Raw genomic sequence first — 24,415 nt, forward strand, 5'->3', positions numbered from 1 at the left:
AGAGGCCAGTGTGCTGGCTAGTTTTATGTTAACCTGACATAGGCCAGAGTCATCTGAGAGGAGGGAACCTCAATTGAGAAAATGCCTCCAGAAGACTGGGTGGCAGACAAGCCTGTAGAACATTTTCTTAGTGACTAATGTGATAGGACCCAGACCATGGTGGGTGGTGCTACCCCTGGGCTAGTGGTCCTGGGTTTTCTATGTAAGCAGGCTGAGTAAGCCATGTGGAACAAGCCACTTAACAGCACCCCTCCACGGCCTCCACATCAGTTCCTGCCTCCAGGTTCCTGCCCTGCTTGAATTCCTACCCTCACTGCTTTTGATGATCAACTGTTGTATCGAACTCTGAGCAAAATAAATCCTTTCCTTACTAAGCTGATTTTGATCATGGTGTTTCATCACAGCAATAGTAATCCTAAGACGGTCAGGGTGAGATCCAGTCCAAAGGACCAATTTCTTCTCAACAGCCCAAACCATTGGTGAAGCCAAGTACCATGTGGGTGGGTACCATGGAGGGGCCCAGAATCATGCAACAACACTTACAGCGTCTTTGCCACCTCATACCTGACGAGAGTTCTTTCTGTCCATTTTTTATTATGTACTATACAATCACAGCAACAAAGGATGCAATGACTTTGTCACCAGCCACCTGGGGAACAAGACTTGACGGCATCCTGAGACAGGGTACGCCCTGCAGCATCCACCAGGGCTGAGACCAGCACTGGCTTTAGTGCTGATGCCACTTTACACTAATACACAAGTGGCTCAGATTGTGTGTCATCACATCTGGATTATTCTGGCCCCAAGTCCATACCATTTGGGTGACCTGAGTGATCATTTGACTGGAGTCAGGCTTGGCTGATTTTTGGGTAAGGGTCATCTCCCCACTTCCCAGCTCTGATGGACAGCTCACATAACACAGGATTTCCTGAGTTGCTCATGCCCTGCTGGTCTGCAGCAAGAGTAAAGCTCCATGCTGCTAACCTGCAGCCGCAGTCCCACGGGGAGCATCAATGCTAAAAGGGACACAAAGGGCAGGCGAGGACCCAAATGCAGGCAGAACAAGGAAAAGGATGGGATGGCCAGTGACTGTGCTGGGGGGGGGGGGCAGGCCAGCAGGTGCAGGGCCAGAGGCCAGCACAGCTCGAGGCCTGCTTCCCATGTCCACTCCTCACAGCACCTGTGACAACCTGGAAGGGGTTACTGAACTAGCACAGTGTGCGCGCTCGCTCTCGCTCTCTCTCACCCCCACCTTCGTTTTTCCAAGATAGGGTTTCTCTATAGCTTTGGAGCCTGTCCTGGAACTCGCTCTGTAGACCAGGCTGGCCTTGAACTCATAGAAATCCACCTGTCTCTGCCTCCTGAGTGCTGGGATTAAAGGTGTGCACCACCACTGCCTGGCTCTAGCACAGTTTTTTTTTGTTTTTTTTTTTTTCCCAGAGCTGAGGACCAAACCCAGGGCCTTGCACGTGCTAGGCAAGTGCTCTACCGCTGAGCTAAATCCCCACCCCACCCCCCTTTTTAAAGATTTATTTATTTATTATGTGTACAATGTTCTGCCTGCATGTATGCCTGCAGGCCAGAAGAGGGCACCAGATCTCATTATAGATGGTCGTGAACCACCATGTGGTTGCTGGGAATTGAACTCAGGACCTCTGGAAGAGCAGACAGTGCTCTTAACCCCTGAGCCATCTCTCCAGCCCCTCTAGCACAGTTTTCTAAGGCTGGGTCCCTGCAAGGAGACGTGTGTCATAGATTTTTTTTTTAGTACGTGAATAAGGCTGGGTTGTAATGGCTTATGCCTTTAATCCCAACACTCTAGAGGAAGAGACAGGCAGATCTCTGTGAGTTCAAGGCCATCCTGGGCTACAGAGCGAGATCCAGGACAGCCAGAGCTACACAGAGAAACCCTGTCTTAAAAAAACAAATAAATAAACGAACAAACAAAAAATATGGGAACAAGGCTTGCCCTTCTGGGGCAAAGGACAATGTTAATGGACACTGTGGAAGACCCATTGGTAAAAATAAGAAACTTCTCAGGCATGCACATTTGAATGAATCAAACTCTCTATGTAAATGCTTATTTTGACTTCTGCGTAGGGTCCACAGCACAAGTGCTCCCCCCCTCCTCCCCATCCTCACCTAGGGACAGTGCTGTGCAGCCTGGGTAGACATGATCACACACGTGCACACTGTGGTGTTTCTGTGCCCCCTCTCCTGTTCTGCTGGACTGGGGGTCTGCAATGATCACAAGGACAGCCTTCTGGCTCTGCTGCCTGCCCTCGATCCCTGCCCTGGCCTCTTCTCTGCGGGCCTCTGTTACTTTCTCTCCTATCCTAAATCAGGTCTCCATTCTCTACCCCTTGCCCCTGCTGCTCAGTCCCTAACCCTTCTGCACCCAGAGAGCATCACAAGGACTTCACAACCGGAACTGGAATGGGTCAGAATGAGTAAGAGCTCGCAGAATTCTGAGAGTTGTGACGTGTTGCTTGCTACACATCCCCACCCATCAGGAAAGTTTGGCTCTTCCCAGGAAGACGGCATAGGCCTCACAGAGCAGCAGGCTACCATCAATGGCAAACTGTCACATGCCAGGGACATCCCACAACAGAGAGGGCATGGCTCTTCTGCTGAGGGCTGCTCACCAGGTCACGTATCCCTCTGCTGCCCCAGTGCCACCCTCAAGGTGTTGGCACCTAGATGTAGGCCCTGGAGGCGGGAGGCAGCCTGCCGGGCAGCAGCTGAGTCTGCATAGTGTAGAATGGCCCTATGCTGTGGCCCCTGCCAGGTGAGCCTCAGGGGCACTGCCCCCAGCTCCTGGAGTGCTCTCTTCAGCTCACGTACACGAGCACTGGAGGGCAGGTTTTCCACACGCACAGTGGCAGCCAGTTGGGTGTCCACCCCCTGCAGGGGGCTATGGGACCTTCCTAGGGCACCTGCTCGTGACTGTGGTATATCCTGGGGTCTCCTGATAGTGCCTGGAGCTGGGCACTGGCTGTCAGGCTCAGCTTGAAGAGCGACATCCTTCCCGGCCCGCTTCTCTCGCTCACGGAGGCTCCTGAGTACTGGGATTTTCGTAAGCATCTCACAACTGACCTGAAAAAGACAGTGACCTCAGTTGGTCTTGGGGTGTCCAGGGAGTAGTCACACCAAGGCCACACCCACACACTCAGGAGGAATTCTGGCAATGTAGGACACCATGTGGATGAAAGGATGCTGGTGGGCCAGGGCAGTCTTTGGGGAGGTAAGAGTCCACTGCATGTTTCATTTATTTATTTCTGTGATGCTGGGGGTGAAGCACAGGGCCTCTCATAGGCTAGACAAGCATTCTACCTCTGTGCCACAGCCCAGCCATTTCTCTTTATTTTGAGACAAGCCTTCATCATATTATCTAGGCTTGTCTGGATGTCAAGCTTGCCATCCTCCTGCCTCAGCATCCAGAGTGCCTGGATGACAAGTCTGCAATACCAGCCCAGGCCTAGATTCCATTCCTTAACAGAAAGTCACCAGCCTGTAGCTCTGACCCCACAGCAGCCTAAATGAAATCCTGACATCCTGAAGCTGCCCAGGTTGTCCCTCCATGTGCCACAGTGAGGATGGACTGGCCTCTATCTTCCTGGAGGAAAATGCTGGGGTTCCTCTGTGGGCCATTCACTCAGAAGAGACTCCTGCAGTCAATGGTATTAACACGGGCCACAGAGGGCAATCCCTGCCTACCTCCAGGAGAGTGAGGCCTCCTATGGTACCTGAAGCTGGGATGGTGTCCTTTACATGCCCAGGAGCATCTCTTGGGTCAAACTGAGGCCTTGGCATACACACAGTCAGGCAGGTACGACACTGAGTATGACTCATGCAGCACTCTCTGGCAGTGGGCCACCAAGTTGCTAAATGAACAGCTTGTTGAGTTCAGTGTCAGCCTGGGGCTTTTGCACAGGCCACCTGTGGTCCTGCCGAGTTGGTATAGTTGGTCACCAACATCCCAACCACCTGCAGAGGCAATGGAAAGCAGATCAGCATGTGGGCACAGTGTGCCTTGCAGGATGAGCCGGGGGCCTGATCCGTCCGTGTGCACAGACGCTGCTGGGAGCATGTGGACCTTCGGCAGCCAGTTTGCCAGTGGGCTGCCTGGCCTGAGCTGGCAGATGAGCCTGACAGCAGAGCTGCAGTGGGTCAGGAAGCAGACTTGTTCGGTCCTTTCTGACACGTCTCATCCATCAGAGACAATCTCTTCTTTAACTTTGGGGGCACAATTGGTAAACAAGCAGTTACTGAACTGAGGGAACAGCTGCGGCTCCATGGCAGGATTTCTTTTCTTTTCTTTTTTTTTTTTTTGTCTTTTTTTGTTTGTTTGCTTGTTTTGTTTGTTTTTGTAATTGTTGCTGCTGTTTTTGTTTGGGGGGCGGTGATTCTCACTATATAGCTCTGGCTATCCAGGAACTCACTCTGTAGCCCAGGCTGGCCTCGAACTCACAGAGATCCACGTGCTTCTGTCTCCCGAATGCTGGGATTTAAGGCTTGCACCACCACGCGCAGCTCAAGGCAGGTCTTTACAGTGCACACACCACATCAGCACTCAGGTCTGGGGTTGCTTTCCTATGAAGCCGAGCAGCACAGGAGCCGTGATGATGGCAAATCCTGATGCACAGGCTACCATGGAGCCAGGCGTCACTCCTTTCTGGAACAGCCTGTTCTGAGTAGGGAGTGATGACACCCAGCATGGGGTGGGTCACGTCTCCACAAGTCCCAAGCACACTGGCACTGCCATTGTCTAGCTGCATACATTTGGGCTAGCAGAACGGGGTTGGCGCCACTGCCCAGGCTGACAGGGCATTCTGTTTTTCCTAGCTGGCAATTAGAAGCGGTCATTATGCTTTGTCAATGTGCCGCATGAAATGGAAAATTCTACTTGTTAATTAAACAGAAAACAACATTTTTATGTTCTAAAACTAACCATTCCAGCCTCCAAAAATTATAACTCAGATTTGATTTTCATGTCAATCACCTAGAAGTCTGCAATCCCTTGTGGGGGCTGGCAGTGCAGGCTTGTACTCTTTGCTACTTGAGAGGCCTAGGCAGTGAACCCTATCTCCAAAATAATAATCACCAAAGGACTGGGAGGTAGCTCAGGAGCAGGGTGCTTACCCAGCAGCACAAGGCTGTAAGTCCAACCCCACAGAACTGCAAAACCAAGAAAAAAAAAAAATCTCCAGGGCATGGTGGCACACACCCTGAGGAATGATATCCAAGGCTGACCTCTGGCCTCCACACATGCACACATGAACACAAATGCACACACATACATACACATATACACATAAACACACACACACACACACACACACACACACACACACACACACACACACACACACACACACTGAAAAACACTACCACGAGAGCCACAGTAGGCCATGCCAGCCACAGTAATGACCCACCTTGGACCAGATGATCCCTGTTGGCTTTGGGCGTGCACAGCCTGTAGCAATGACCCTGGTGGGAGTGATGATGTAGTCGACGGTGAGATCGTGGTCCTCCAGAAGAGCCTCAGGGATGTCAACGACCTGCACAGGGTAAGGAGGTGACCAGTCAGGTTACAGCAGGGCCCTGAAGGAACTAAGCATCTGGAGAGAGGATCTTCAGCGCCTCATCAATCAATACTTCTCACAGCATGATGCAAGAATAGGTATTGTGGAATATTACTTTAACTATGTAAATATGTGTTACATTTGTATATGTCGTGGCATAACACTTTAACTAGGCAAAGATGTGCTACATTTGTTTAACAATGTAAAGATGTGTTGCTGTTTCACCTTGCCTGCCTAAGGGGCCTGATTAGTCTAATAAAAAGGTGGATGGCCAACAGCTAGGTAGAGGGACAGGTGGGGCAGAGAGAACAAGTATGGGGGAGGGATCCAGACTCAAGAGGGGAGAGAAGAGAGAACAATGGAGAAAGAGAGGGAGATGCCTGGGGCCAGCCAGCCAGCCAGACACGGAAGAAGCAGGAAACGCAGGACATAGAGAATGAAAGAAAGGCTAAAATAAGTTATAAGAGCTAGTGGGACAAGCGTAAGCTAAGGCTGAGCACTCATGATTCAGGGGCTGGCAGTCTGAGAAAGCCTACTACAAATAGGCGTCTACCCCCCTCCTCCCCTGGAGCGGCTGAGAGGGGTGCCAGTGACATCTGCAGGACATACCTGGCAGTCATGGACAATGGTGACGACCGGGGTCCCTTCGTGGACAGCTCCCATCGACACCATCATGGCATATTCAAGATCGGCATAGCCTTCTCCCTTCCCAATTCGCCAGCCTACAGACAAGGTGGGGCACAGCAGAAGTGGGTTCCTGTCAGGCCTCTGCGGAAAGGACGGGATCTAGTGTTCCTGTTGTCCGCAGCAACCCACAAGCAGCCCTGGAACATGAACCCACGGGCACCAAACAATCAAAGTGCACAGTGAGTAGGGGAGTCTCCGAGGCCACAGCGGGGGTCAAGCTGGCACTTGTGTGCCCGTCTTGTCAGCAAGACCCAGTGAAGCGGCAGGTGCTGCGGCACAGCTGCAATCAGCACTGGGAGGCTAAGGTGGAAGGACGGAGAGCTAAAGTCAAGTTCTGAGACCAAAAACCAAGCCACGAAAGGTCAGCGAGTGAAGACACAGAAGAGAGGTCCACTCCAAAGGGCAGGGTGGGACTGCCTGCCTTAGGAAGAGAAGCCAGATGCAAAGAGGAGGCCAGCTCAGTGGGGCTGCGTGGTCACAGGCCTATGCAGGCAGAAGGACAAAGGACCACAGCAGTCAGCAAGCAGTAACAGTCTCTGGCTCCCAGTGCCCCTGGGTTCTCCTCGCCTGGAGTCTGGGTACCATCACAGCATCACCCCAGGAGGAAGCACACCACCAAGATGCCTCTCTAAGATAGGCCTGCCAGCGCTCCTCTGACGGAAATGCGCATGCGAAGGAACAAGACAAAGACAATGGGACAGAAGGGCAGCAGGAGGTATGTGCAACCTACACAGCGGGGGGGCGGGGGGGCGGGGGGGGGGGAGCTGAGAGGAGTCAAAAGGCGGGCAGGAGGCCCTACTGTCCGTGTCAACTGTCAACTTGAGGATTATCCAGACTGCATTAGCTGAGGTGCAAGACTCACTCATGAGATTCTGGACCGACTAGAACAGGACTACACAGTGACCTGTGCAGGAGCTGGGATCAGGCATGCAGAGCCGAATGACTGTCAAGGGAGAGTGCACAGGGCAGGTTTCAGGAACACCGACCGACCGACCGACCGGAACAGCCTGTCTCTAGCTTACCTTTCTCGGACACAGCAACAGATCCCACCACAATTAAATCCACGAGGACACTGGAATCCAAGCTCACAGGGACACTGAAGTTCCGCACACCCTATAAAGGGAATGGGAGGCTGAGCTCATGGTCTCAGAGCAGTCAGAGTGGATGTGACTCCCACACTACCCTACAGGGGGCAGTATCCTAGAACAGCCAGTTCCAGGAACAATTTGAGGGTGTGTCTTCTACAACTCCTATCCCAGGAAGATGGCCAGAACACTAATGCCAAAAGAGTACCACAGGTAGAATCAGGTGGGAGCCACACACAACCAGGCCAGACCCTGCTGCATCACAGGGGCTTCATGGCACAGGCACACCAGGATGAAGGTTAGAATCAAGGATGCAGGAGGTTATGCACTTAAGCTAGACACGGTCAGTACCCCTGTGTGGCCACAGCTTCATGCACGGCACTCTTGCTCCTACATATGTTCCCCAAGTACCCCCACCACCCTGATGACCAGAGGCCTGCATACAAAGTGTGAAGGGACTGCCCCTGTGTAGGTCAGAGAGATGGCAACTCTCTTCTGGGATCAGTGCACAGCCAGGGTGGGTCTCCCTGGAGCACATCACAGTGCATGCCCGACGCATCCACCCTGTTGAAGCCTTGTGCCTCTCAGTGGCCACGAAAATAGGTTTTTCTCCTCAGACCTCTGACCTGGCCAGTGTGAGTGGGGACTAGACTTTTTAACTTACCCTCCCTCAACAGAAGATGATGGCCGGCTCCAGCGTGTGCTGCCGGCCAAGCCAGTGAGCCTGCAAGGAGGTGGCAGTCCCAGGAGGAAGTGAGATGAAACACACCCACCCCCCTCTGAGTACTGCATAAGATGAGTACAGTATACATATTGTTAAGTGACCTGCCTCCCCCCCTTCAAATCCAACATGCCCAAAGGCCTCAGGACCGACCTCCTTCTGCTCTGCAGACCCAGCGAGGTTCTGCTTGCAGTTCATCCCATTTCCAGGATCCCTGGCTTACCCCAAGGCCTTGTCCTATCAGTTTTCCAGCCTTTTTTTTTTTTTTTTTTTTTTTTTTAAGAACTCAAAATAAAAGACTTCAAATGTAAAAAGAAAAAGGAAATAGGTCTCTCACTGCCTGAGTTGGGGCTGAGGACTGACCACTGCCCTGTCTCTGAGAATCCTGAGCTGTGGGCTTGGGATTGACCAGAACTATGGTTTTATCTTACTTTTCATCTTTTTTCTTTTTCTATTTCCTTCAGTGCTTGGATGGAATCTGGGGCCTCACACATGCTGGGGAAGGGCTCTAGTGAGCTGAATTCCACCTCATCCCAATATATTTTAATCTGTATTTTGAAATGCAGTCCTGCTATATGCAAGGCAGGTATGAATCAGCAGCCCACCTACCCCAGCTTCCCAAGAGGCTGATTCCAAATGTGCACCACCAAATCCAGCCCTCCCTAACTTGATCCTCTACACACACATATTTTACCTTTATAGCATAACTGTATTTTTGTAAGCCATAGCCAATTCTATTTTTTTCAATAAGAAAAGTTATCAAAAAATAAAAAGTCATTCAACTTCAAGGTAAAATCCCTTTACAGGGGATAAGTAAAATGACATGTGATTTATGGTTCTTAAAAAACAAAACAAACAAAAGAAAAACTATCAAATGTTATTTATCGTAAAATGCAAAACCTCGTCCTCTAACATATCAATGAATTTACAGACGCCAGTTTAGCTGGACTGTGAAGTGTCTGATGACCTGCAATCATGCTCCTGTCAACAGTTACCACTGACAGGCACTTTCCAGCCTGCCCGGCAAAGAGGGCCCATCCTGCCCTCCACTGCATCATCTAAACAGGTGGGAGCAAGCACAAGTGCACAGCACCAAATCTACCACAAGAGGGCACCAGAGTGCCTGATGCTGGGTCTCACCAGCTCTTGAACAAGCACTTCTAACTAGCCGAACCAACTATTCAAATATCTACTGCATGGGCAGAACTGCTGAATACTTTAACACTGCTCTCGTGGCTTTGTGTAAACTCCACAGTGTTCTATTTTACAGTAAGCTGACTCATGAGGACGGTCCCCCAGGGAGGGGGCTTCTAGCACTCACCTGGGAGGTGGCACATTTCCTCAGTATGTCTTTAGTGGCTCCAGGAGGTGGTGTGATTTTATTAAACAGCCCTGTCCTCAGCCGTGGTGTTGGGACCAGCAGGGTCTTTTTGCTCTTTGAGGGAAAAGACAATCAGTTACACAGCAAATGCATGTTTTCCCCAGGAAGAAGGGGAATCTCAACTAAGGAACCTGAGCACACCTGGGCCACTGGGGGACTGCTGGTGACAGTACAGTGTCCATCCCCAGTGTCCCCTTCCATCAGCAATGGCTCCCGATGCTCCTGCTGTCCTCACTGCTGTTGTGGGGTGTCACTCAAGTTCAAACACCATCTCACTGCCTGGGAAGTGAGGCTGACACTTCTGTGCCTCCAGGAAGCCTCCTTGAATCTCACGGGCCAGATCCTGCTCAGCTTAGAGCACCAGAGTAGGAGTTCCACACCACTGTTCCTCTCAACACAAAGGCCTCATGACCTTCCTTAGCGCACAGTGTGGAAGGCGTCCTATAGCTGAGGCTTCTGCCACGTAATGTGACAGCAATGGGGGACTAGCAAGTCACTCCACGGCATCTGGCAGTCCCAGGCTGGTTCCCAAAGCCCCTGTGCCTGACATTCAGTGCCAAAAGCAGCAGCAGACTTGGTTCAGCAAAGCTATGCCAGTCATCACATTACATTAACTGTGTCGTTCAGAGAAACCTTTGTGGCTCTGCCTGTATTCACTTTATCTGCTTTCGTTATCATAATTGATTAAGAGCTATCAGCATTAAAATGCACACCAAGGGGCTGGAGAGATGGCTCAGAGGTTAAGAGCACTGACCGCTCCTTCAGAGGTCCTGAGTTCAATTCCCAGCAACCACATGGTGGCTCACAACCATCTGTAATGAGATCTGGTGCCCTCTTCTGGCCTGCAGACATACATGCAGGCAGAACACTGTATATATAATAAATAAATAAATCTTTAAAAAAAATTTAAAAAAAATGTTTAAAAAAAAAAAAAAGAAAGAAAAAAATGCACATCAAGCTCTCTTCTCATACTAAATGAGATGACATAAAGTAGTTTGAATCAATGCTGGGGGTGCTCTCTTTTCTTCGAGAAGTGGTCTATACATTTGTTTGTTTGTTTGGGTTTTCAAGACAGGGTTTCTCTGTGTTGCGTTGTTTGTCCTGGAACTCACTTTGTAGACCAGGCTGCCTCCCAAGTGCTGGGATTAAAGGTGTGTGCCACTACCACCTAACTACTACCAAAGCAGTATTATATTTATAACTGAGTTTTTTGTTTCAAGGAATTAGAACATTACAAATTAAAATTGCAGTCACAGCATTTTACCTAGATACACTGCACGCACTCAGCAGTCACCTGGAGTGAGCCCTCATGACTGAGGGCAGCTTGGGAACCTGGAGTTACCTGCAGTGCCAGCAACCGGACGCCTTCCAGGGGCTTATCAGGGTCCACTTTCACTTCCTGTGTCCCAGCAAAGACTTCCAGATCTTTGATGCTTTGGCAAGCCAGGTAAGAACCCTAGTTAGGTGAAGACAGTGCTGTACTCACCTCCAGCACGAGGAAGCGGGCATTTCTCTGAGGAGCATCAGGATTGACTTTAATGGTTCTCGCCACACTGAAAGCATGCAGGTGTGGGAAATGTTCTGCAGCATGAGAAGCACCCTGTGTGAACGTGACTACATGTCACCGTGAGGACACGGGCCAGCTACAGCTTAGGGATCACAGCCCAGCATCTACCCAGATACAGAAGCCTACATTCCCTCAAGGAGACACTTCAGAAAGAGCACAGGATGGAAAGGGACTAACCCAGAACTCAGCTTTTTGTTTGTTTTTTATTTTTTAAAGATTTGTTTATTTTATGTGTATGTGTGCTTTATCGACTTTATGCCAGAAGAGGGCATCAGATCCCACTATGAATGATTGTGAGCCACCATGTGGTTGATAGGAACTGAATTCAGGACCTCTAGAAGAGCAGCCAGTGCTCTTAACCACTGAGCCATCTCTCTAGCCCCAGGACTCAGTTTTTAAGGGAAGAAAACTCTAAAAAGCACAGATCCCAAGAACAGAGTCTGAGGGATTGCCACAGAATGGAGCTCATGTAAGCACCACCCAGTCAAGGAGTAGGATGCCCAGGGACCTCCTCCGCCAGCTTCATTCACTCCAGAGACCATGAGCTCATCCTGAGCTTCCTGTGCCCTCTTCTCTGCACTCCATGTCCATCTGTCTCCCACAAAGCATAGAAACAACTAACACCACAGGGAGGGATGGTCTCCAGGGGCCCTGCAGTCTGAAGCCAGTTCATCCAGAACCAGAGCTAGGCCAGCATAGGGAGAAGGTCCAGGCAACATGGGGTGCTAGTGGGTACCAGGTCCTAGGTCTATCTTCACAAAGCACTTCAGTTCTCTTCAAAAAGATAAAGCAAAGACCACAAGCCATTTATGCTGCTCCCCCCCTTCCCCCCCCCCTCCTGCCCAGCTCCAATCTGTCTGTCTGACTCTCTGAGACAGGGTCTCATGTAGCCCAGTCAGACTTCCAACTCACAATGTAGCTGTGAATGACCTTAAACTCCTGATCCTCCTCCTCTGTCTTCCCAGTGCTGGGATAGCCAGCCTGAGCCAGCACCTGGCTTACATTGCCTCTTTCAGGGAAATTATTTTCCATGCATACTATCAGCAATAGTCATCTTAGGTTGACTTATATTTTGAACAGTTAAGAAACTGAGGCCCGGTTTGGGGATTTTAGCTCAGTGATAGAGCGCTTGCCTAGCAAGCACAAGGCCCTGGGTTTGGTCCTCAGCTGGGGGGGGAGGGGGGAGAAACTGAGGCCCAGGGCTTCAGGTCATATGATGTTTCTCTGGGCCATAAAGGCTGGGCTTCCTTCTGGGGGTTCCATAAGCCCCTCCTTAAGTGGCTGAGGGAGGCCAGCTCTGTGAAAAGCACTGGTAGCACCTACAATCTAACCCCTCCACTTCCACAGAGAGGCTGTGGCCCACTGGGTGATGGAGGGAATGTGTCAAAACACAAAGAGCCCTCCAAGCCCTCTTCTGCCTCTGCTCACTGTGCCTCTAAAATCAATCCTAGCAGAAAGCCGAGGGGCTGTGTCACTGACTTTACTCTCCCAGGGAAAGCCTGACCCCCTTCTAACAACACCAGGAACACTTCTGTACCTTAAAGTTGGGAATCCTGTGATGAACAGGTCTGGGAAAGTCAGCTAAATCATGTGATTCCATATAGTCCCAAATTTGTTCACGGATGCCTTGCTTGGAGACACCTATGACAAAAAAGGTCTGTGACTTACTGATAAAAAGCAATCCCACAGTGCACGCGGCCACTTGTATACCTGTCCTTGTGACAACACCCGCGCAGGCATTTGTGTCCACACCAGACCAGCTTACGGAGCCAAGTCTCTCTTCAGGACAATGGAAATATTAGGTTTCCCTCAAGCTCCCTCACCAGTTGAGAGAAGAGCTCCTACTCAGCCTCCATTTCTGCCAGGAAACGGGAGCATGCTGTAAAGCACAGCTGTGAAGTCATTTGTATTTTCTCTGCAGTACTAGGGGCTCCAGCATAAAGCACCCTACTGATGAGCTAGACCTTTTTGAAGAAGGGTGTCACTCAGTTGCACAGATGGGCCTTGAGCCTGAAATGCTCTTGCTTCAGCCTCCCAAGTAGCAAGAGGTACGAGTGTGTACCACCAGGTTTGGCTAGAATGTAGCCTTTTTCATTATTTAGTGGTCCAGTGGGTCAAATTCAGGGCTTTAAGTGCATTAAGCCAGCCACTAGCCACACCCCCAACCAATCCTTTTAAATTGTTAAATCTCACAAGACTGGTGTGTAGAAAGCATATTTGTCTTTTTTTTTTTTTTTTTTTTTTTTTTTGAGACAGGGTTTCTCTGTGTAGCTTTGGTTCCTGTCCTGGATCTCACTCTGTAGACCAGGCTGGCCTTGAACTCACAGAGATCCACCTGGCTCTGCCTCCCGAGTGCTGGGATTAAAGGCGTGCACCACCACCGCCCGTTCTTTCTATTTAAAAAGATTTATTATCTATGCGTGTCGGCTTACGTGTTTATGTGCATAATCGGCAACTGCAGGGGGTGGGGGCACGCAGGTGCCAACGGAGGCCAGGGGCCAGAGGTCACGGGGTCCCCTCATTGTGAGCTATCTCATATGCTTGCTGGGACTGAACTCCAGTCCTCTGTAAGAGCAGCAAGCGCTCATAACCACAGAGCTCTCTCTCCAGCCCCAACTATTGTCCTTTGTAAACTCCGTGGCGTCACAGCGTTTGCGAGGGCAGATTCCACATTGGCAAGCGGATGCATTCCAAACTTTCGCTGCTCGGTGCATATGCTTCCTCGTTTAAAATGTTTTGTAGCGCGGGGCAGTAGATACGCTGCGCGGGTACCCGACGCTGAATGATCCCACCTGCCATCCTCACCCCCGCTCTGGCTAGTTTAAACCTGTCTAACCCCACAGGGTGAGCGTCGGACTGGTTCTCCCTCGCGGCTGTCAGCCTGGGCATCACAGCCCTAACAGGCCGAGTCGCCACGTCCGGACCACGGGGACTCTTGTGCCGTCCCAGCCTCGGTTTCCCCCACGGCCCTCTGCGTTCCTCACCCGTCAGTGCCTCCATGGCCAACAAACGTCACAGCGCGACGCCTCTCGCCGCTCAAGCTGGCGCTTTCAGTGACGTCAATCGCCTGCGCTTCGAACCGCGCCTGCGCAGACGGGCTGGGGGGGACCGGACGGACGGACGCATGCGCAGTCGACGCAGCGGGCGGGGTTCCCGTTCTCAGGTCGCGTTCTTCTCTAACTTTCCACTTGCCAAACTCTGCAGATGCGCTCCACGCCTCAGTGGATTCGAGGTCGCCACTAAACAAGGATGCCCGGGACTTCCCGAGGACACATAAGCACACAGCACGCATGCATTCGTATTGTGTGGAACATATATAACACATACAGGGCTGGCAAAATGGCTCAGCTGGTAAAGGCGCTTGCTGCCAAGCCGAACATCTCAAGTTCCATCCCCTGGGCCCACTGTAAGAGACTGGTATTGACCCAGGACCCCCAAGACCAAGTTCGCAGCACAAAGGAGATTTATTTGCCCCAGGGGGATGGAGGCAGGGAATAAGAGACAAGCACAGGAGATTGAGGACGAGAGAGAAGGACTTGGAAGGGACCAAAGGAGAAGGGGCAGTATTTGCGGAGGGGCGGGGCATACAAAGGACTGAGAAAGCAGTAGCATATAGGAAAATGGTGGTTTTGTAAAGGCACAAGGGGGAACCGTGTTAGGAGGGGGTGTTTAATTTTAATTGGACATGTTAATTAGGTGAGCCAAAGGGGGCTTTTGATTGCTGGACTTCAATACTTTGATAGCTGGACCCTGGTAGTCAGCCTCAGGAGGAGGAAGTGGCCAAATAAGGGAACAGACCTTGGTGGCTAGCTTTAGGGATGCAATCTAGCGGTTTTTAGAATGGCAGGAGGATGGGGGAGAAGGGCAAGGCCTGACAGAGCCATTTCTGCGATGCCCCAGCTGGCCAGAGTCCCTTCACCCACATAGTGGAAGGAGAAAAAACTGACTCCCTAAAGTTGTCCTCTGATCTCCACAAACGGTGCTGTATTACGAATCCATACACACATATCATGCGCATACACAAAGAATACATGGAACATATATATCTTGTGTGTACATCTGTAGAGACGTCGCTTAAAATTCAAAGTTAGCAAGGAAACATGTATATAGGAATGGATCTGAGACGGGAACGCCCGCTACGATTTCCAGCTTCCTGTGTCTCAGAACAAAGAATAGTCCTAGGGACACGTGGTTAGATGTAGAAATAGAGTGTTTATTAAGGAAAGGAAAGACACTCTTGACATGGAGAGGGCGGTAAACTGGGGACAGATAGAAGCTCAAAAGTGCTGGGCCTGAAGGTTTCTGACTCCTTATGGGTCATTTATATACACCCACTCCAGCCTTTATTCATTTCAGGCTTTTTGGGTCACAATGTGTTTCATGCTTGTGACCAGGTAGAGAAGGATTTCCAGGCTTTTGTATCAGCTGGTCTCTTTCATATGGTGTGCATGCGTGCATGCGTGCGTGCGTGCGTGCGTGCGTGCGTGCGTGCGTGTGTGTGTGTGTGTGTGTGTGTGTGTCCCTGAACATGTGTGTGCAGGTAGAGGTCATGTCCCTGAGCATGTGTGTGCAGGTAGAGGTCAGGGGCAGCCTCGGGCTTTTTCACTCTTCCTTCTTAAGCCACTATAGCCGTACCTGCTGGCTTCTGCTGCGTGTTTAAAGGTGACAATAAAGAAATAGGCTGGTTCCCAATGCAAGGAGGCGTGGAGGTGCCTTAGAGGGTAACCAAAGCTGCTCTGTGTTTGCATGTAGTCAGCACACTGTGCATCTGGAGCATCTGAGTGGCTAGGGATGTCAGTTCAAGTCTGTGGTGGCTGCCCAGCTCTCACCCACCCCAGCCTCTGCTGGAGGATTCTGTTGTTTGCTTTGCAGGTTACCTTTGCGCCTTGAAGAAATAAGGCTCCCCTGAACTGTTCCCTCCTTGTGAAATGTGGCCTCATGGCTGCCATCTCCACCGATTCCCTAGTTGGTCAGAGTTTGTTAGCACTCTGCCCTTCCTGCCTACTGATCACCCGAATGATTGGTGCATTTTTTTTTTTTTTTGAGACAGGATTTCTCTGTGTAGTTTTGGAGCCTGTCCTGGAACTCACTCTGTAGCCCAGGCTAGCCTCGAACTCACAGAGATCTGCCTGCCTCTGCCTCCCGAGTGCTGGGATTAAAGGCATGTGCCACCACCGCCTGGCCATTTTTTTGAGACTGGATCACACTATGCAGCCCTTACTGGCCTGCAACTCCGTCATGTAAACCACGCTGGCCTTGAAATCACAGATCCACTTGTCTCAGCCTCCTGAGTGAAAGACCCTAGCCCTTCAGGTTTACACCCCCAAGCCTCAGGAAAAGAGAAACTTCAAGCACCAGGAAATGAGAAACTAAAAATCTAGTTCCAAGAGCAACCTGACTCAGCCATTGTTCAATCTCCCTGCAACCATATAACAATGTAAAAAGATTTCTGTTAAGAGATGTGCTCAACTGTGACTGGGATAGTTTCTGGTGTTCCAGGAAGGACCACTGTGACCTGTGTGTAAACTCCACTCCCACCTTGATACCCACCCCCCTTGAGGTTTCAGGAAGAATGTACCTGTTGACGTAACTGTACCCCCTCTGTGATCACTCTGTGATCAGACCATGATCTTGTGAAATGAAATTGTATGGGAATTGTAATCTTATGGCTTTTGTGGGGTTTTCCTTTAAAAACCCCCATGTGGCTGGAGTAAGATGCGGCTCTTGCTCTTAGGAGCAGAGTTTGCCCTTCTATATAGAAGCTTAATAAATCCTCCTGCTATTGCATCAACTGGACTGGAGTCTGGGTTCTTGGGGTGCCCACTTGAGACCCTAAATTTTGGGGTCCAACACTGAGTACTGAGATCAAAGGTGTGCACAGGATTTAAATGCAGGATTTAATTTTTACTGGTTATCATTTTTATCACATCTAGGGTTTTAATTAATTAATTAATTTATTTATTTATTTTTATGTGCATTGGTGTTTTGCCATGGGTGTCGGGTCCCCTGGAACTGAAATTACGGACAGTTGTGAGTTGCCATGTGGGTGCTGGGAATTGAACCTGGGTCCTCTGGAAGAGCAGTCAGTGCTCTTAACCACTGAGCCATCTCTCCAGGCCCCGGTTATCTTTTTTTTTTTTTGAAGTTTTAGGTTCACAGCAAAAGCCACAGGGAGTCCTCTATGCTCCTTCCCCACTGTCACACCTCTGCCAGAGTGGGAAAGCTGCACAGGAGCAGCCCACACAGTCAACTCACGGTCACCCTGGTACACAGCACTCTTGGTGGGGTAATCTAGTTTCCTGTGAAAGATGGGAGTGGGGGAGGGGACAGTGTTTCAGGGATGGGAAATGGGGACAAAATGAGAAAGGAAGAGAGTAAACTTGAATTTGGATCCAGCAGAGACGTGTTGTGGCTGAGAGCTGAGGGTGTGTCTGGACATTGGGATGAATCAGGTTCACGGCTGCTCATGGAAGATCACCAACAGGAAGCTGCTAAGTCATAGCTAGAAGGTCTATACAGGGGTGTGCAGGCAGGTGGAGGGGCAGGGAAACAAAGTCAGGAGAGAGGAGAAGGAGAGTGGTGGCGTTAGGAGGCTGATAGACTAAGGGGTGTCACTACTCGGGCTGGCTGATGGCAGCAAGAATGTCTAGGAATCTTCGTGATGCCTCAGGATTCCTGGTCTTGCCAAAATGTGCAGTCTCCCATGGCAGGCCGGGCACTGATGGCTGCTTCCCCGAGCCCAGGAGAAGGACATCATGAAGAACAGAATGGGGGACCGGGGGCGGGGAGGGGAGGAGTGCCCAAGAGGAACATCCTAGTCTCAGGAACTGGGCTTGCTGTTAGAATTCCCCAAGACTTAGTGTTTTCCCTTCTCCTTCTCCTCCCTCCTCCTCCTGCTCTTTCTCTTCCTCCTCCTGCTCCTCCTCTTGTTCCTTCTCCTGTTCCTCCTCCTTTTTCTTCTTCTTCCTCCTCATCTTCCTTTTCTGTTTTTCTTTCTTTTTTAAAAAAATTTATTTATTTATTATGTATAGTATACAATATTCTGTCTGCATGTATGTCTGCAGGCCAGAAGAGGGCACCAGCTCTCATTACAGATGGTTGTGAGCCACCATGTGGTTGCTGGGAATTGAACTCATGACCTCTGCAAGAGCAGTCAGTGCTCTTAACCTCTGAGCCATCTCTCCATCTCTCCATCTCTCTTTATTGAGACAAGATATCTCTACATAGTCCTGGATATTCTGGAACTCACTAAGTAGACCAGGCTTGACTTGAGCTCAGAGATCCATTGTACCAGGCTTTCTTTTGGGCCACCAACCAGTTCAATACATGGAGATGTATTAGTTATGAATGCTAGGCCTTAGCTTAGGCTCGTTTCTCGCTGGCTCTTATAACTTAACCTGTTTCTATTCATCTGTCTGCCTTGGGGATGTTTACCTTCCTTTCCTTCTGCATATCTTACTTTCACCACTTCTACATGTCTGGCTGGTGGCTGCCTGGCTTCGGGCTCCAGGTGTGTCCTCCTCTTTCTCCCTCATTCTATTCTCCTCTCCTCTCCTCTCCTCTTCTCTATTGAGCCTAGATTCCTCCTCCTATTTATTCTCTCTGCCCAACAGCCATGCCTGTCCCTCTCTTGCCTAGCTATTGGCTGTTCAGCTTTTTATTAGACCAATCAGGTGCCTTAGGCAGGCAAGGTGAAACAAATACAACACATCTTTACATGATTAAACAAATGCAGCACAAACAAATGTAACAGTTCTTACATTATGAAACAATGCAGCAGAAACAAATGTAATACACCTTTACATAGTTAAAGTAATATTCCACAGCGTAAACACATGTAACAGATCTCTACATAGTTAAGTATTCCACAACAATCCATCTGATTCTCTCTCTCAAGCGCTGGAATTAAAAGTTGTCTGCCATGTCTGCCATCATGCCTGGCTAATGGTTTCTTTTCTGCCCCTCCCTATTCTGGCCTTCCTCTTTCTCCTCCTCTTCCTCCCCCCTTTCCTCCTTTTCTTCTGCCTTTTCCTGCTCCTTAAGGTGTTTCGAGACAGGGTCTTACTCTGTCCTGGCCTGAATTCACAATCTTCCTGCCTCAGCCTCCCAACCTCCCAAGTGCTGGCATTACAGGCCTATACACCACACCTCAGTTTGCATTTTCTTTCCCCTTTCGTGTGTGTGTGTGTGTGTGTGTGTGTGTGTGTGTGTGTGTGTGTGTGTGGTGGTATTTCCTTTGTATGCACGTGAGGAAGCCATTGCCATCCTCATGAGCCATCCAACCTGTTTTTTGATTGTCCCGAGGAATCTGCCTGTATCCACCTCCTGCTGGATTTCCAAGAGCACACTACCACACCCAGATATTTATTTTTATTTTTTAACATGGTTGCTGCTTACAAGGCAAGAATTTTACCAACTGAGCCAATTTATTATTCCAGATACCTTCTAACTGGAACATGTGTCATGAAGGAGGGAATGACTGTGTCCTGTCTAGTGTCCTCTGGTTTCTAGGATTGTCATTACTATGGGCGACATGTGAGACTATCCCCTGAGAAAAGACTGGAACCTGGGCTGTTGACTAGCACCCCTCTGTACAGACATCTGGTTACCTGGCCTTCCAGGACTGGCTCACTCTCCTGAAACACTCTTAAATGAAACACATTTCCCTGGAAGTGGGGGAGGACACCTCTCCAGCAGATTTTAGCAGCCATTCATTTATTTATTCTGGATTGTGAGGCAGGACCTCAGAGCCCAGGACCTACACGGTAGAAGCACAGAACTGACTTCTGATGCCTGAAAGTTGCCCTTCGACCTTCACACAGTCACAGGGCCCACATTCCCCTGCCCCACATACATAAATGCAACACATTTTTAATTACAAAAGGAAGAGATCCTAAGATGGGGGATCTAGGTTGCCCTGCCCCCACTTCCTTCTGCTGTGTGTGTGGCCTGTCAATGAATGCAAGCAGATCCTACCAGCTTGACTGGTGTGGCTGAGAAATGGAACAGGGTCAGAGGTGTGTGTGTGTGTGTGTGTGTGTGTGTGTGTATGTGTGTGTGTGTGTGTGTGTGTAGGGGGAAGTAGGCAAGTGGTCCTCACTGGAGGCTTCGGAGGAGGAAGCTGGGGAGCAGGCACCTGAATCTGAGGGACAGCCAAAGGCTCAGCAGGTGCTGTGGGCCTAAAGAGGGTCCTGGAGGAAGCAGGGTGAGGGCAACCCTAGCTTTGTCACCCCTAAAGGTAAGGGGGAATCCCATGGTACAGGACAAGGGTCCACTCTGCCCCTGCCCTACTCAGCCCACGAGCATCCCGTTGTTCCTGTGAGGTCTTAATGGCCACTTTGAGTCACTGGTCCAAACTGGGGCATCTGAGTCCGGCTCAAGCTCAGAGCTAGGAATGTCAATCTGGTAGGCTGCAAAGCCCATAGAGACCGAATGTCCACCTCCTTACCCTTTTCTCTCCCTGCCCCTGGAGATGGTCAAGTTCCTTTCTGACCTCCCAGTGTAGGCTCCCACGGGGGTCCACAACATCACAGCCATTCATGGCTGGAGTTTTAGAAAACCCCAAAACAGTGGCAGAGGAGAAACTTGGTGATTCTTTTTTTTTTATTGCAAAATTGCCTTTATTACAAATTTCTGTGAATTAGAATATACAAAGATCTATTCCAATTATTACCTTCTAAACCAAACCATCCACAAATTCTACTGACAAAACTTGGTGATTCTTGATAAACAGTCTCCATTCACTGCTGTGGAAAGATCTTTGCTTTCTGTCATTTTTTTTTCTGTTTTCAGAGTTATAATGATGTTTTGATCCGCCCCCCAGCTGAGGACCAAACCCAGGGCCTTGAGCTTGCTAGGCAATCACTCTACCACTGAGCTAAATCTCCAACCCTGATGTTTTGATTTTGAAAATTTCCAAGAAAAATTTCCAGAATGCTACAATGGAGGGCCTAAGTTTAAAAACTGCCATTTTGTTACATATGTAGGACTCTTTCCAATTCCTGTCACCTGTGTTAGTGTTGATTGTCAATTTGACAGAATCTATGCTCACTTGGGAGTATATCTTTTCTTTCTTTCTTTCTTTCTTTCTTTCTTTCTTTCTTTCTTTCTTTCTTTCTTTCTTTCTTTTTCTTTTTTTTCTTTTTTTGGTTTTTTGAGACAGGGTTTCTCTGTGTTGTTTTGGTGCCTGTTCTGGTTCTCCCTCTGTAGACTAGACTGGCCTTGAACTCACAGATCAAATCAGAGATCCGCCTGGCTCTGCCTCCCAAGTACAGGGATTAAAGGCGTGTGCCATCATCTCCGGGCTGTGGGGAGATGATCTTGATGGCCTTAACTGAGGTGGGAGGATCCAACACTGTAGACAGCTGCATTCCCTGACTGGAGTTCTAGACTGTATGAAACATAATGGAGCTGAACACTGGCACTGTGGCCACCTCAAGTCCCTGCATGGTGACACGCTCTCCCTCCCCCTGCAAGACGAGGAACTGTGAGCTGAAATAAACTCTTTCCCCCTTAAATTACCTTTGTCAGAGTATTTTATCCTGGGCACAGAAACCAGGCTAAGGTGCCATCATCAGGGAGTATTTACTTCCCCCTCCCTTCACTCCTCCTCCCTCATCTCCCCTTCCCTGCCCGCCCTTCCTCCTCTCCCTCCCTCCCTCCATCTGTCCTCTCTCCCTCTGCAATGCTGGGATGGAACTCAAGGCCTTGTATGCCAGGCAATCACTCCTCTTTGCAGCACACCCCCTTTCAAATCTTTCCAGAGTTGCAGAGCCTAGACCTCAGCCCTAAATATGGCATGTGCCAGCTGCAGGCAGGACGCGTCCTTACCTGAGCACAGCCCTACCTCACTCAGGGATCTTAACCTGGGGAAGATGGCTGCACTACACACACTCTGGATTCCGATTCCCTCAGACCTGTCCTTTATTTGTTTTAAACTTTCTACCACCTAGCATCAACACATTGCATATAGCTGTTGAGTTTCCTTAATGCCCTCTGACCAGAGAGAACGGAGCAGATGCCATAAGAAGCTGCTCAGTCTTCTCTTAGAGACCAGGCCTCATTGTCAGTTTCCTGAGACTGAGTAAGCAGTTTCTGAGGGAGTCATGAACAAAGGACAATCAATCTCCAACATCTCCGGCAGCAAGGATGAGGAGGCCTGGTACATGCAATACCAGGCCAGGCCAGGCCAGGCCTGAGCCCTAGTCAGCAGATAAGCAAATAAGGACAGAGCTTGGGACTTGTCCAGGCCTGCCCCCAAATGGAAAAACTGTAGCCTTAACCAACCCCTACTAGCCCTGACCAATTAGAACGTACTAATATGACTGCCACTTGCTTAAGCCAACTGTGGATAAAATGACCCCACTGCTCTAGGAACTCCCCTTGGTTATACTTAAAAAGAGCCTGCCAGCTCCTCTGGGGTCATGGCCATTTTGCCTTTGTGTGGGATGGCCGGCTCCAGCATGCTGGGATGAAAAGCACCTCTTGCTGATTGCTTACGTGGATCTTTTGTGGGACTTCTCCAGGACCCTAACAGACCCTCCCACCTTCACCCCTGCCCCCTTTCTTCGCCATCTCAACTCCTGAAAAAGTCATTCTCAGTAAAATGAGTTTGAATCCACCAAGGGCTGAAACTTCTGTCCTGAAAAGGGTAATTTCTAGAAGCCAACTCACAGGGCTGTTTAAAAAGTAGCTCTGAGGAGCCGGGCGGTGGTGGCGCACGCCTTTAATCCCAGCACTCGGGAGGCAGATCCAGGCGGATCTCTGTGAGTTCGAGGCCAGCCTGGGCTACCAAGTGAGTTCCAGGAAAGGCGCAAAGCTACACAGAGAAACCCTGTCTCGAAAAACCAAAGAAAAAAAAAAAAAAAAAAAAAAAAAAAAGTAGCTCTGAGGCTGGGCAGTGGTGTTCTACACCTTTAATCCCAGCACTCTGGAGGCAGAGGCAGGTGAATCTCTGAGTTTGACGCCAACCTGGTCTACAGAGTGAGTTCCATGATGGCCAGGGCTACACAGAGAAAGCCTGCCCGGAAAAAAAAAAACAAAATAAATGAAAAGATAAATAAATAAATAGCAGCTCTGCTGGGCCACGATGTACACCTTTAATGCCAGCACTCAGGTCAGGCAACAGAAACAGGTATATCTCTGTGAATTTCAGGCCAGCCTGGTCTATATAGTGAGACCCTGTCTTGAAAAGGGAGGATGGCTCTCCATCTTTTATTTTTTAAATGAAGTACAGATGACTAATGCAATGGAATGTACTTTTTAAAATCACTTCATATATACATACATATACACACACATATATATTGTGCGTGCACCTGTGCGTGCGGTTTTGGATACACGTGGAGCAGAGAACAACTTGTAGGAGTTGGTTCTTCCCTTCCATGTGGGCTCCAAGAATAAAATATGGAGAGCTACAGAGGAAAACACCAAATGTTGACTGTGCTGGCTAGTTTCACATCAACTTGATGCAATCTAGAGTCTTTACAGAAAGGTTCCTCAGTTGAAATGCCTCCATGAGATCCAGCTGTAAGGCATTTTCTCATTTAGAGATCAATGAGGGAGGGCCCAGTCCATGGTGGGTGGTGCCATCCCTGAGCTGGTGATCCTAGGTTCTATAGGAAGATGGACTGAGCAAGCCATGGAGAGCAAGCTAGTAAGCAGCACCCATCCATGGCCTCTGCATCAGCTCCTGCCTCCGGGTTCCTGCCTGCTGTGGGATGTTCTGTATGTTAAATTGCTCTGATTGGTCAATAAATAAAACACTGATTGGCCAGTGGCCAGGCAGGAAGTATAGGCGGGACTAACAGAGAGGAGAATTGAGGGAATAGGAAGGCAGAGAGAGACACTGCCAGCTGCCACTATGACAAGCAGCATGTGAAGAAGCCGGTAAGCCACGAGCCACGTGGCAAGGTATAGATTTATGGAAATGGATTAATTTAAGCTATAAGTACAGTTAGCAAGAAGCCTGCCACGGTCATACAGTTTGCAAGCAATATAAGTCTCTGTGTTTACTTGGTTGGGTCTGAGCGGCTGTGGGACTGGCGGGTGATAAGAGATTTGTCCTGACTGTGGGCAAGGCAGGAAAACTCTAGCTACACCTGCCCTGAATGAGTTCCTGTCCTGACTTCCTTCAGTGATGAACAGCAAGGCTGAAGTGTAAGCTGAATAAACCCTCCCACACACACACACAAAGAAGAAAAGAAAAGGGAGGATTGGCTCTCTGCTCATGTCTAACCCACAGGTCAGTTTCCAAGTAGCCTAGGAACCTGGGACTCTTCTGCTATCTCGTTCCTAAAACTGAAGGCATCTCCTGAGCCCAAAAGATGCTAAGCAAAGAACTGAGAACAAAATCAGCTTCCAGCTTTTCTGCATTGGTTCATGCTGGGC

At 49.6% G+C, this 24,415-nt stretch overlaps 1 protein-coding gene across 3 annotated transcripts; it reads right to left on the reverse strand.

Annotated features, from left to right (window-relative positions):
- Positions 1 to 574: 574 nt before the first annotated feature.
- Mthfsd (methenyltetrahydrofolate synthetase domain containing) lies at positions 575 to 14,111 on the reverse strand. Of its 3 annotated transcripts, none has more exons than XM_006990146.4 (8): positions 14,011 to 14,111; positions 12,564 to 12,667; positions 10,802 to 10,915; positions 9,400 to 9,513; positions 7,295 to 7,385; positions 6,195 to 6,307; positions 5,436 to 5,561; positions 575 to 3,096 (listed from the first exon to the last, which is right to left on the reverse strand). In XM_006990146.4, the coding sequence occupies exons 1-8, from the start codon at positions 14,024 to 14,026 to the stop codon at positions 2,650 to 2,652; spliced, it is 1,125 nt and encodes a 374-aa protein (XP_006990208.1). In that variant the 5' UTR covers positions 14,027 to 14,111; the 3' UTR covers positions 575 to 2,649. The 3 variants fall into 3 exon arrangements, with proteins under 3 accessions (XP_006990208.1, XP_006990209.1, XP_015863959.1); XM_006990147.4 differs by lacking the exon at positions 10,802 to 10,915 and adding an exon at positions 10,946 to 11,059; XM_016008473.3 differs by lacking the exon at positions 10,802 to 10,915.
- Positions 14,112 to 24,415: the final 10,304 nt, after the last annotated feature.

This window comes from Peromyscus maniculatus, chromosome 5 (genome assembly GCF_049852395.1).
Source record: "Peromyscus maniculatus bairdii isolate BWxNUB_F1_BW_parent chromosome 5, HU_Pman_BW_mat_3.1, whole genome shotgun sequence".
In the NCBI taxonomy this organism is placed as follows: domain Eukaryota; kingdom Metazoa; phylum Chordata; class Mammalia; order Rodentia; family Cricetidae; genus Peromyscus; species Peromyscus maniculatus.